The following is a 12,685-nucleotide window of genomic DNA, read 5'->3' on the forward strand; positions in this document are numbered from 1 at the left end:
CACGACCAGATGTCTGTGTACTATCACTTGGGGCCACGTCTAAGGCACACAGACCCTTTAGAGCCTACCCCCACCATACACGTACCTCTCTCACCTCAGGAGCAGAAGGGCCTACCGGTGTCCATGTTAAATCATCTCATGTTCTCACTCACAGGCCTCGCCTTCGCCATAGTCAAGGGAAATAATGTAACCAAATGAGGCAGAGTGCCCCCTGTTGGCCAGGAGGGGTCATCACTCACTGGGATCCTCCTGCAGTGCTTCGGCAGAGCTGGAAGGTGGAAAGTTCCATCTCATGCACACCTGATGCAACCTGGCTTAACCACAACGGAAACAGTCTCTCTCTCTCCCTCGCTCTCTCTGGCTGTCTCTTCCTCTCTCTGGCTCTCCCACCCGTCTTCCTGTCTGACAACGAGGTGCACAGAGGCACACCATCTCGGAGGCTTAGAGCCATGGGCGGACGAGACGCGAGCAGAGCCAGGAACCGTCACCAGGTGGCACTGAGTGGTCTTGCACTGATGTGGGCGCTGGGTAAGTCACAAGGTCAGCAGGTGGCACTGGGTGGTCTGGCACTGCTGTGGGCACTGGGTGAGTCATCTCTCGTGGTGAAGCAGAGCCAGGGAAGATGGCGTTGCGTGGCTTCATAAATCTCACTTTTCATTTGTGTTGCTCTTGTGTTATGTTGTGCAAGAATGACGTAAAGGGACTCATAAATATGCCCCCTCGTGTTTCAGTGCTCTTGTTATTTTTATGCAGTTCAATGGTTAGAGACTGGGGCTTTCTTCAGACCCAGCCGGATGGTCTGCCGGTCCTTTAGGGTGTTGGAGGCCATGACCCCCACCTCCCTGACAGCGGACCGTCTACCTTATTCTGAGACCTCCACCCGCCTGGACAGCTCAGTGTTATGAAGGAAGCAGCGTGTGGTGACAAGACGTCCCAGATTTGCCCCGGGAAGTCCCAGTTTTCAGAGGACAGCCCTGGTGTCCCGATGCTTTTGTTAATTTTAAATATATGTCCCAGTTTTTTCTGACAAAGGTCAGGTCACTCAGAAGTGAAAGGTATGATCTCCTTTCACATGCACCTCTGAAGTCTTAAATAACTGAAGTAATTTGTTGTTTTCTGCCCGGCACACAGGAGGAGGTCGCTGCCTGCTCCCAGCACAGAGACAGCGTGGGGAAGAGGGGGGCGCAGGGTGGAGGTCTATGCCACATATAACATATAATGTATAATGTAAACGTAGCCAGGTAAAGCCCCCCCTCCTCCTCACACCATGCCCATGTAATTCTGTTCAGTGGTTTGAGCTGTAGTTGTGTCTAAAATCCCTATGGGAAATTGCATGGGGAAAACGTGTTTTGAGACAGCCCCCCCCCCCTTTAGCTGAAGTGAGTGGCATAAAAGTTAGGAAAATTATGTGAAGATTTGTCAAACAGCACTTGTAAGTAGTATATATATATCTGTCTATATATATATATATATATATATATATAAAAACATGTATTTACATTTAAAGGCGATACATTTACAAGTCTCTGCAAAAACGGGACATGCCAGACATCAAAGTGAGAATAAAGGCTTTGGACCTGCTTTTATGTCTGACCTGTCCTGGTTTTTACGTCACAAAATCTGGTCGCCCCAGAGCAGCGCCATGTTTAAAGCGCCCGACCTGCAAAACCTTGTTGCTCAGAGAAAACAAACTCGCAAAGTGGGCGCTCACTTTCTGTGAATAAAAAATACACTTTTTCGATGCCCCCCGGAGGCTAGTTTGCATTCTCTCCGTCCCTGCCCGCTACTCCCCTGATGGCGGACACTGGCAGAGTAAATCCGCGAATGTTCCCCCACTCTCAGTAGGGTGGGATGACCGTCACTGTGACCTGACAGCCCCTTGGTGGACAGACCCCCAGGTGTGAGGTTTACGCTGAAGGACCAGTGGGTGCTCTGGGGTGTAAACCTGGCTCTTATCCCCCCTCTGAAAGGGGCGAGAGACTGCCACTCTGCCAAGCTCTAAATAGGGCCCTATGTCTGATTATTGGTGTTCACATCATGCCCTGAATTGTAGGTAACAGTTCACTCGCTGAGCCATCCTTGGCAGGCTCAAGAGTGAACCTGGTGGTGATGGGCAGGTCTTGAGTTTGAACCCGGCAAGACCGACTCATTTTTCCACCCTTTCTCGGGCAGAAACATCGGGTGATTGTAAAAGTTGTTATTTACAGCGCTTAGAAATGGCAGAAGAGTGGTATGATGCACTACATAGGAAAACAATAATTAGTCTTACCTTAAAATAGCTATTTTTTTGTTTCAGGCATGGCATCCTCTCGTGAAATCTGGAACCACTGCCTGACTGTACAAGGGTCAAATATGTCTTGTGATCCCATAAATAAGCGCTCGTGCTTCAGGTCATGACCTCACTGGTTCCTTGTTGTAATGCGACCCTTGATCCTGGGGAGTTTGAAACATGCTGCTTCTGAATTTATCACCGGAATTATGTGATTGTGCGGCAGCAGAGATTTTCGCATAATTTTGGATTTGCCGCATTTGTCACATAATCCATCATCTGCCCCATAATCTGCAGATATAAAAAACATGTTTCTAGCTCAAACGGTTCAAAAGTTACTAAAAACGCAGAAACGTTTTGCCTAGCAGCAGAACTTCCTTTACAAAACGTAACTGGTGCAATCGAAGCCCAGACAGTTTTAACAAGTGTAAAAATCAAGAAAAAAATGAAGTAATAGTATCTCAAAATATGTCACATTACGCAGCATGAATTGCCTTTTTTTGCTGCATAATTGAATCAAACCTGCCGCATAACTTGGCCATCTCCTGCGGCATAACTCCAGTGCCCCTAATCACCATACCCAGTCTCAGGTTGCGCACTCACTTCTGACTTTATTACCTATATGTGCTTATTGGGTTCTTACTACTCTCAGGTCCAGCTTTATTACAGCTTTATTACAGTGCCACACCCAGCCTGGGACGTACATACCTCACTTCCTTGAAAGGTGGTTACCTTATCACCTGCCTTTCCCTGCACCCCGTTCCGCATTCTCACAGTGTGACGTTATACTCAGTCGTTAATTCACTATTGTATCATTCTGGGCTGAGAACCCCGACTCCCCCAGCCCCAGGTGCATTAAATCATTCATCTTTACATTCATTACTGCACTAGCTCCTTATTTCATTAGATCAGTGCTTCCCAAAATGTTTAGAACCACAGCTCACTTTTTAGAAAGACAAACCTTTGCAACCCACCGACCTTAAATAGATGTGAGGCGGATGAGTTTTTATTGTAACTAAAGCATTGTGCAGTAGTGCACTGTAAATTACAGATGGCACATTTTCTATTGAAATGGTCTCTAAATGTGCACAAACGTACAGTTTAACTGATAAAACCATGTCGCGCACAAATAGTTTTGTGTGGAAATGGCAATCAGTGAATATTTATCATTTGTGCATCACCAAGTAAAGCCTCTTGATTTGTTGGGATACTATTAAAGTGTCTCCTTCCCGCACACTTCACAATTACATAAAAAATGTGCTTGATTTCTGCTTTCTTAACTGCTGAATGGATACAGTTCATTTACAAGTATTTACATTTTGTTGTGTGTTACAAAATATGACATCCTACAGTCTTTCTCTTCACACTCCATGTACCCTGGCACGATTGTCACATAATTCACTTTTCTTTCTTTCTGTGACGGCAAAGCGAGAGGAGTTTGTGAACACCAATCCCTGTGTCAAAAAATAAACAACAATTTGTCAGAAGACATAGCCTGACCTCCGTCTTTGAAGTGCAGCAATCATAACAAGATAAATGCAAAATTTAAAGCCATCTTTATTTATTGCTTGGACTTTTGCAACTCACCAAGAATCAGTTCACAACCCACTGCAGTTTGGGAAATGCTGCTTTGGAGCACTCATTGTGAGTAAATTAGCATGTTTGCGGATGAGTTTATCATTGTCCTCGCGCTTGAGTTTATTACTACACCCACTCTGGGCTGCTTACTGCAGCCACACATGAGTTTTCACTGCACCCTCTCTCGGCCACGTTACTTCAACATGTGGGTTATTACTGGAATACCTCCTGGGTGTACTGCTACACCCACGGTAGGCTTTGTTCCTTCAAACTTGGGTTTATTACTGCAAGCACCAGGGTATTTTTTAACTGAAGCAACATATGGGTTTATTACTGCACCATCTCATGGGGATATTATCTCTTCTTCTACTTTTCTACTTACCTCTGAAGCCTCTCCTGGTGTTTTCTGCACCCACTCTTGGATTTATTACTGCACCCGCTCTTGGGTTTATTATTGCATCCTCTCTTGGGTTTATTACTGTATCCTCTCTTGGGGTTATTACTGTATCATCTCTTGGGTTTATTATTGCACCCACTCTTGGATTTATTACTGCACCCGCTCTTGGGTTTATTATTGCATCCTCTCTTGGGTTTATTACTGTATCCTCTCTTGGGGTTATTACTGTATCATCTCTTGGGTTTATTATTGCACCCACTCTTGGATTTATTACTGCACCCGCTCTCGGGTTTATTACTGCATCCTCTTTTAGGTTTATTACTGCACCCGATCTTGGGTTTATTACTCTACCCATTCTTGAGTCTATTACTGCTTCCTCTCTTGGGTTTATTACTGCACCCGCTCTTGGGTTTATTACTGCACCCGCTCTTGGGTTTATTACTGCACCCGCTCTTGGGTTTATTACTGCACCCGCTCTTATGTTTCTTCCTGCACCCACTCTTAGGTGTAATACTGCATCAGCGCTTGGGTTTATTACTGCATCTGCTCTTGGGTTTCTTACTGGATCCTCTCTTGGGTTTATTACTGCACCCGCTCTTGGGTTTGTTACTGCACCCGCTCTTGGGTTTATTACTGCATCTACTTTTGGGTTTATTACTGCACCCACTCTTGGGTTTATTACTGCACCCTCTCTTATGCTTCTTACGGCATCCACTCTAAGGTTTATCACTGCACCCTCTCTTGGGTTTCTCACTGGATCCAATCTTGGGTTTAGTATTGCACCCACTCTTGAGTCTATTACTGCATCTGCTCTTAGGTTTCTTACTGCACCCACTCTTGGGTTTATTACTGCGCCCACTCTTGGGTTTATTACTGCACCCGCTCTTAAATGTATTACTGCATGCTCTTTTGGGTTTATTACTGCACCGGCTCTTAAGTTTATCACTGCACCCGCTCTTGGGTTTATTACTGCACCCGCTCTTGGATTTATTACTGCACCCGCTGTTGTGTTTATTACTGCACCCGCTCTTGAGGTTATTACTGCATCCTTTCTTGGGATTATTATTGCACTCATTTGTGGGTTTATTACTTCATCCTCTCTTGGGTTTATTACTGCACCACTCTTGGGTTTATTACTGCACCCTCTCATGAGTTTATTACTGCACCCTCTCTTGGGTTTATTACTGCATCCACCCTTGGGTTTATTACTGCACCCACTATTGGGTTTATTACTGCACCCTCTCATGAGTTTATTACTGCACCACTCTTGGGTTTATTACTGCACCCTCTCATGAGTTTATTACTGCACCCACTCTTGGGTTTGTTACTGCACCCATTCTTAGGGTTATTACTGCACTTGCTCTGAGTTTATTACTGCACCCTCTCAAATTTATTACTGCCACCTCTCTTGGTTTCTTACTGCATCCATTCTTGGGTGTAATACTGATGTAACATATGGTTTTATTACTGCATCTTCTCTTGTGTTTATTGATGCACCCTCTCTTGGGTTTATTACTGAATACGCTCTTGGGTTTATTACTCCATCCTTGAATGTGTTTATTACTACATCCGCTCTTGGGTTTATTATTGCACCCACTATTGGGTTTATTACTGCACCCTTTCATGAGTTTATTACTGAACCCTCTCTTGGGTTTATTACTGCACCCACTCTTGCTTTTATTACTGCACCTTCTCTTCGGTTTATTACTGCACCCTGTCTTGGGTTTGTTCCTGCACCCATTCTTAGGTTTATTACTGCACTCGCTCTTGAGTTTATTACTGCACCCTCTCAAATTTGTTACTGCCACCTCTCTTGATTTATTACTACATCCATTCTTGGGTTTAATACTAATGTAACATATGGTATTATTACTGCATCCTCTCTTGGGTTTATTATTGCACACTTTCTTGAGTTTATTACTGCACCATCTCTTGAGTTTATTACTGCACCTTCTCTTGAGTTTATTACTGAATCCTTGCTTGAGTTTATTGCTGCACACAGGGGGTCATTCTGACCCTGGCGGTCTTTGACCGCCAGGCTCGCGAATGACGGAAGCACCGCCAACAGGCTGGCAGTGCTTCCATTGCCATTCCGACCGCAGCCGGTTTAGCCCCGGCTGGGAGAATCCGCCATGGCAGCGCTGCAAGCAGCACTGCCATGGGGATTCTGACCCCCTTACCGCCAGCCTGTTTCTGACGGTTGTCACCGCCAGGAAGAGGCTGGCGGTAACGGGTGTCTTGGGGGCCCCTGCACTGCCCATGCCACTGGCATGGGCAGTGCAGGGGCCCCCTAACAGGGCCCCATGAAGCGTGACGGGTGCAACTGCACCCGTCGCACGCCCGCAACACCGCCGGCTCCATTCGGAGCCGGCTTCTGTGTTGCAGGCCTCCTTACCGCTGGGCCTACGGGCGCTAACATGGTTAGCGCCCGCCGGCCCAGCGGGAAGGTTGAAATGCCGGCAGCGGTCTTTTGACCGCGTAGCGGCCAAATGGCGGTTCCCGCCTGGCGGGCGGCATCCGCCGCCCACCAGAGTCAGAATGACCGCCACAGTCTCTTAACTATACTGCTCCAACAACTTATGGGTTTGTTAACTTAGCCTGTATTTGCTTTATTTCCTCAGCACCATATGGGTTCTTAGTACTATAACTCTTGGATTTATTACTTTAACCTCTCCTGGGTATATTACTGTAACCAGCTTTGGGTTTAATTGTGAATTGTCTCTCTCCTGGGTTTATCACTGTGTTAATGTTCTTGTTCTATCACAGAATTGTATTGACAACTCTTCCTTTTCTCTTGGCATTGCTGGTATTTGGAAGTGCCTTGATTTTACTCTACCAGTGAAACTATTTCCATTAGCTATTTTGGGACCATCCTTCTGGTGGCACTATGAAATATACCTCTCCAGGGTCTCAGACTCACTTCTGTGACCAGTCAAGACTCTTGAAGGATGACGTAAAATCAATCCATTGCTTGCCTCTTCCACATCTCCATCTGCCACCTTCTGAGTGACCTGGAGTTTGTTGACCTCTATGCTATATGGCCCTTATTTTACACTTTTGTGCACTCACACAGCAGTAGAATTGAGTTTTGTTCCACTGTTGGGGACTGAAAGAGATGCATGGTGTCTAAAGCCTCTTCTGCCCATAGACACCTGCTTTCACAACATTATTTATTTTTGGGCATGCTATGTAAATGCATCCCTAAATTTACTTTTGACTGGATCCTCTTTCCAGTGTGATTGTAGGTATTATCAATGTGTATGGACTTATATAGTTGGATTGTAGGTATTATTAAGGTGCATGTATTTATAGAGTTGGACTGTAGGTATTATCAAGGAGTATGTATTTATATAAGTGGTTTGTAGGTATTATCAAGGTGTATGTATTTATATAGTTGGGTCGTAAGTATTATCAAAGTGTATGTATTTATATAGTTGGATTGTAGGTATTATCAAGGTGAATGTATTTATATAGTTGGTTTGTAGGTATTATCAAGGAGTATGTATTTGTATAGTTGGATTGTAGGTATTATCAATGTGTATGTATTTATATAGTTGGATTGTACGTATTATCAAGGTGTATGTATTTATATAGTTGCATTGTAGGTATTATTAAGGTCTATGTATTTATAGAGTTGGATTGTAGGTATTATCAAGGTGTATGTATTTATAGAGTTGGATTGTAGGTATTATCAAGGTGTATGTATTTATGTAGTTGGGTTGTAGATATTATCAAGGTGTATGTATTTATAAAGTTGAACTGTAGGTATTATCAAGGTGCATGTATTTATGTAGTTGGGTTGTAGGTATTATCAAGGTGTATGTATTTATATAGTTGGGTTGTAGGTATTATCAAGGTGTATGTATTTATATAGTTTGGTTGTAGGTATTATCAAGGTGTATGTATTTATAAAGTTGAACTGTAGGTATTATCAAGGTGTATGTATTTATGTAGTTGGGTTGCAGGTATTATCAAGGAGTGTGTATTTATATAGTTGCACTGTAGGTATTATCAAGCTGTATGTATTTATAGAGTTGAACTGTAGGTATTATCAAGGTGTATGTATTTATATAGTTGGGTTGTAGGTATTATCAAGGTGCATGTATTTGTATAGTTGGATTGTAGGTATTATCAAGGTGTATGTATTTGTATAGTTGGGTTGTAGGTATTATCAAGGTGTATGTATTTATGTAGTTGGGTTGTAGGTTTTATCAAGGTGTATGTATTTATAAAGTTGAACTGTAGGTATTATCAAGGTGTATGTATTTATACAGTTGAACTGTAGGTATTATCAAGGTGTATGTATTTCTATGGTTGGGTTGTAGGTATTATCAAGGTGTATGTATTTATATGGTTGGGTTGTAGGTATTATCAAGGTGTATGAATTTATATAGTCTGAGTCACATTCATATTGTCATAAAGCTACATGTTGCTCAGTTTGCAGTGCCAGTGAAGTTTTTTTTAAACACTGACATTTTAATTGACCCCCCATTCTGAGCATCCAGAGTGTAAGCATTGCGTAAATACCTAACGGAAATATGTAATGGGCACATGCCCCACAGAACTCATGTCTTTGACTTCTCCAGAACTGGCTACTGTTTTGTGGACATTCACCACACTGATGTTGCATGTCATTGTGCACCACTTTTCCTTTCATGTTTACAGTGTCACACTTACATCTTATACATGCATATGTTGGGCAGTATGGGGCCTTTCACAAACTGCATTTTGTAATACACTACTACAGTGGTTCCCAACATGTGGTTCCGGACACCTCTGAGGGTCTGCAAAGTCTACTCAGGGGGCCCTCGACTGCTTAAAAGATTAAATAATATTAAAAGATTACTAAAGGGTATATAAATTAAAAACAGCAACAGGTAAATCGGGACATTTTAAAATGTTCTATAAATGTGAAGGAGTTTAAACTTGGAGGCTATAAATTAAGTCAGTGTCCTCATGTTGATTACTAGAGGCCGTGCAGGTGCATCAAACAGAATGTAGTCTGGACGACTAGTGGCCTCAATTGAATTTAGAAAAGGTCCAACTTTCCCATTAAATTTGTGATTTTTAAAAACATTTTTGAGAAATAAAAAAGGATTCATTATTCTGTGTATTTGAATGATAAATGTTTTTTTCTGTATTTTTTGTGTATTGTTTTGCGGTTCAAATCATCAAAAATGCTTAGGTTATGGTTTCCTCCTTCAAGTGGACTCAGTGGGGGTCCCTGGATCCCACTAGTGATTTATTGGGGGTCCTTGGGTTCCAGAAATGATTAAGTGGAAGTTCACAGGAGACAGATGGTTGTGAACCACTGCAGTAGTGAATTATTGCAAGCTGCTATTCGCAAACCTGTGAGTGTAAATTTCCAACACCGCTTCTCCTATCTTTTTGTGGAAAGTGCCTCACACATGTGACGTTATTACTTAGTAGTTTCAGTGGAAGGGACTGCTGGAGTGGCTGGGAAAAGCAGAGTGCGTATTACTAAATGGGAGGGGTTTTCTGAGGGTTTTTGTGAGAAAGAAGGAGGGTTTTAGAAAGGGACATACACCCACCCGTGAAACGTTAAGCCCATTCCTATTCACTAACTACACTTCTAAAGTTGCTCAAGCCAAAAAGGGACCCAAAACAGAGGTAAATTACTCCAGCTCAGAGCTGGAGTAAGTTCAGCACCACACATGGCCAACCAGTTCTACTACAGCACACTGCCATAGAAACTAATGGAGGTAGGAACTTAAAATGAAACCCCAGAAGAAATAATGTTAGATCAAATTAAATCGTTGAAAATAGTTGAAAGGTAAATCAACGTGATTTAATGTTAAAATGTCTAAAAATAAAACATGTATATTATCTAATTATAAAATATGTTAACTTTTTCTGAATTTATAATTAATGTAACATTAATTTTTATTAATTCTTAACTAAAATAATTTTAATTCTTTCTATACATCACTTTTAAAAAGAATGTACTTTTAAATGTAGATTGGTCGTTTTTTTAATTTGAAGCACAGAAAAATAATTATATTTAATTTGATATATTTAAATTAAATACATGTTTAATTCAAAATTAAACTGGTCGTGCTGTAGAATTTTTTTATTTTGTTCTACATTAGAATTCAATCTATAAAATTATTTTTCATGAAAATGTAACATAAAAATATTTTGACACATTTTTGAGTTTTCACTTTCCCTATACTTTACCATAGTGAGACTGCACAGTAGGGCTACAGCACTTCCTATGGTAGTGTGCAGGAAAAATAAAAAAATTCTGTTTATAATAAATGAGTAAAATATTTTTATGTTAAATATTAATGTCAATAGATTTTATATATTTATTTTAAGTGTAGAACAAAATATAAGAATGTTACAGCGCTATTAACTTTATTTTGAATTAATTAACTTATTAATATAGATTACATTTATTCAAAACTATTTCTCCAAAGTTTATATTGAAAATTAATTCACACCTAAAATATAAATAATAGATTTTTTCTATGCATTAATAAATGTTGAAAGTGATGTATAACTGGTTGGTGAAGCCCATTACAAGATACTGGTTGATTAGTACCTCTAGTCAACGAAACCCTGTAGATTTTACCCCATGAATAGTCCTAGGTGTTGTAGGGATTGTGGGGCGGTAGGAGACGTGCTTCATATCTGGTGGAACAGCCTGAAAATCAAACCTCTATGGACGGTGGTCTTATCCAACCTGCAATGTTTTCTGGGCTGTCCTGTACCAGAGGATGCAACATATGTACTCATGGGAATAGCAGTTTGATGGACAATACCAGTCTAAAAGCGAGAAGGTAATCCTCTGGAATTGCCTGTGGGGGGGAGCAAGGACTACCATGGTGGTATTTTTCTGGAATAAAGAGCCCACAGATATAATGCACTGGTCCCCACGATTTTGGACAATTATAGCAATGGGAACATTTGTGAGTGGCATGTTGAAGACAAACACTGATTTTTGTGTCAGTATGTGGCCCATTTTTCTCAGAAGGTCTCCATCAAGGGTATATCCACCGAAGATGAATACACTCACACTGTTTACACACTACGAGAAGGGAGATGGAAGGTTGGCCTCTTTAAGGTACCCAAGATAAGGCAAGATATTAACAATAAGATATAGCTGGCATGGACAAGTACCAGTGATACTTTTGATAAATGTCTTGGAATGAACGATGACCGTAACCATTGGGTAGATGCCATGAGGATTTTGGGGGAAATGTTCATACACCAAGATACCATTGTCATTTGTTACCTTAAGGATGCAAGTTTGAAAAACTGCAGAACTTTTTCTGTATTTTTATATCACCTTTCCAAATAAATAATTCCATTTGGGTCTCTATAAAACTGTTATGGTTAAAAGAAATGATGTATATAATCAATTAATTAAAAGTTGTTTATGTATATTTTAATAAAAAATAAATGTTACATTAACTTACAAATTTAAAGATATTGTTAAAGTATTTTATAAATAAATATGTTTTTTTAGATGTTTTTTAAACATTAAATTACATTGATTTATAGTTTTAATTTAATTTAATTTGATTTACCATTATTTTTCCTATATGGTTTTATTTAAAGTGCCTACCTCTGTTATTTTCTACAGGAGGGTTTTGCAGTGTCAGTGGTTGGCCATGTGTGCTGCTGGGCTTACTACTGTCTCCTTTTTGGCAGAAGTAAATTACACTTGCACATTTGTATCCTCTCCCTTTTTCAGGGGATGGAGATGTGTACGTTTACGCTTTTGAGTAGCTTTACGCTCAGATTTTGTGATTAGCCAGAAGTAGCAAAGGTACTCAAACATGTAAAAGTGCATTACACATGTAAATTACTCACAAGTGTAAGTTACCTTTGTGGATAGCTGCCTGTACGGACATCCATTCACTCGTGCTGGTTTTGTGAAATTCATGTAAGTGGCTTTTCAGACAAGTAACTTCAAACATTGTCTATGGAAAAAGCTTTGTGAATTCGGCCCATTGAGTTGATGTTATGTTTGTGTGTAGATGTCATTTTGTAACTACAGATACATAATTTCACAGACTGCTCTGTGTATGTGTGTTGTGTGTGGGTGTGTCTGTGTGTGTATTCATGTGATATTCGTACCTTGAATCTACCAGGGTAGTATGGGCCCATACATCCACTGTCACAACAAACTTAGTTCATTCTCTACTCTCATATCTATCCCTCTCCACCTATTCTCTCTTCTGTTTTTCATCTCTCTCTCTTCTCTTTCACCCTTCATGCTCTGCACTGCGTGCGATGGAGAGAGCTCAACTGCTCTATAGTTACAAAGATATGTAGCATTCCTGCTCTCCCCTTGCACCGACACACTGCGTGCTGCCTAGCACCACCCTCCGGAAGCACCGCCCCGTCTCTACTCCTTGCTCAGCCTCGATCTTCTTCTGTTCCTCACACACCCCTCCTTTTATCGTCCACAC

At 41.2% G+C, this 12,685-nt stretch overlaps 1 protein-coding gene across 1 annotated transcript in view; it reads left to right on the plus strand.

The window, feature by feature from the left end:
• Positions 1–406: 406 nt before the first annotated feature.
• The window catches only part of CD5 (CD5 molecule), a 123,839-nt gene continuing 111,560 nt past the window's right edge, over positions 407–12,685 (plus strand). The window contains exon 1 of the mRNA XM_069233269.1: positions 407–528. Coding sequence (XP_069089370.1) covers positions 450–528 — 79 coding nt within the window. The 5' untranslated portion in view covers positions 407–449. The remainder of the gene's footprint in view (positions 529–12,685) is intronic.

Source organism: Pleurodeles waltl, chromosome 4_2, assembly GCF_031143425.1.
Source record: "Pleurodeles waltl isolate 20211129_DDA chromosome 4_2, aPleWal1.hap1.20221129, whole genome shotgun sequence".
Taxonomy (NCBI): Eukaryota; Metazoa; Chordata; class Amphibia; order Caudata; family Salamandridae; genus Pleurodeles; species Pleurodeles waltl.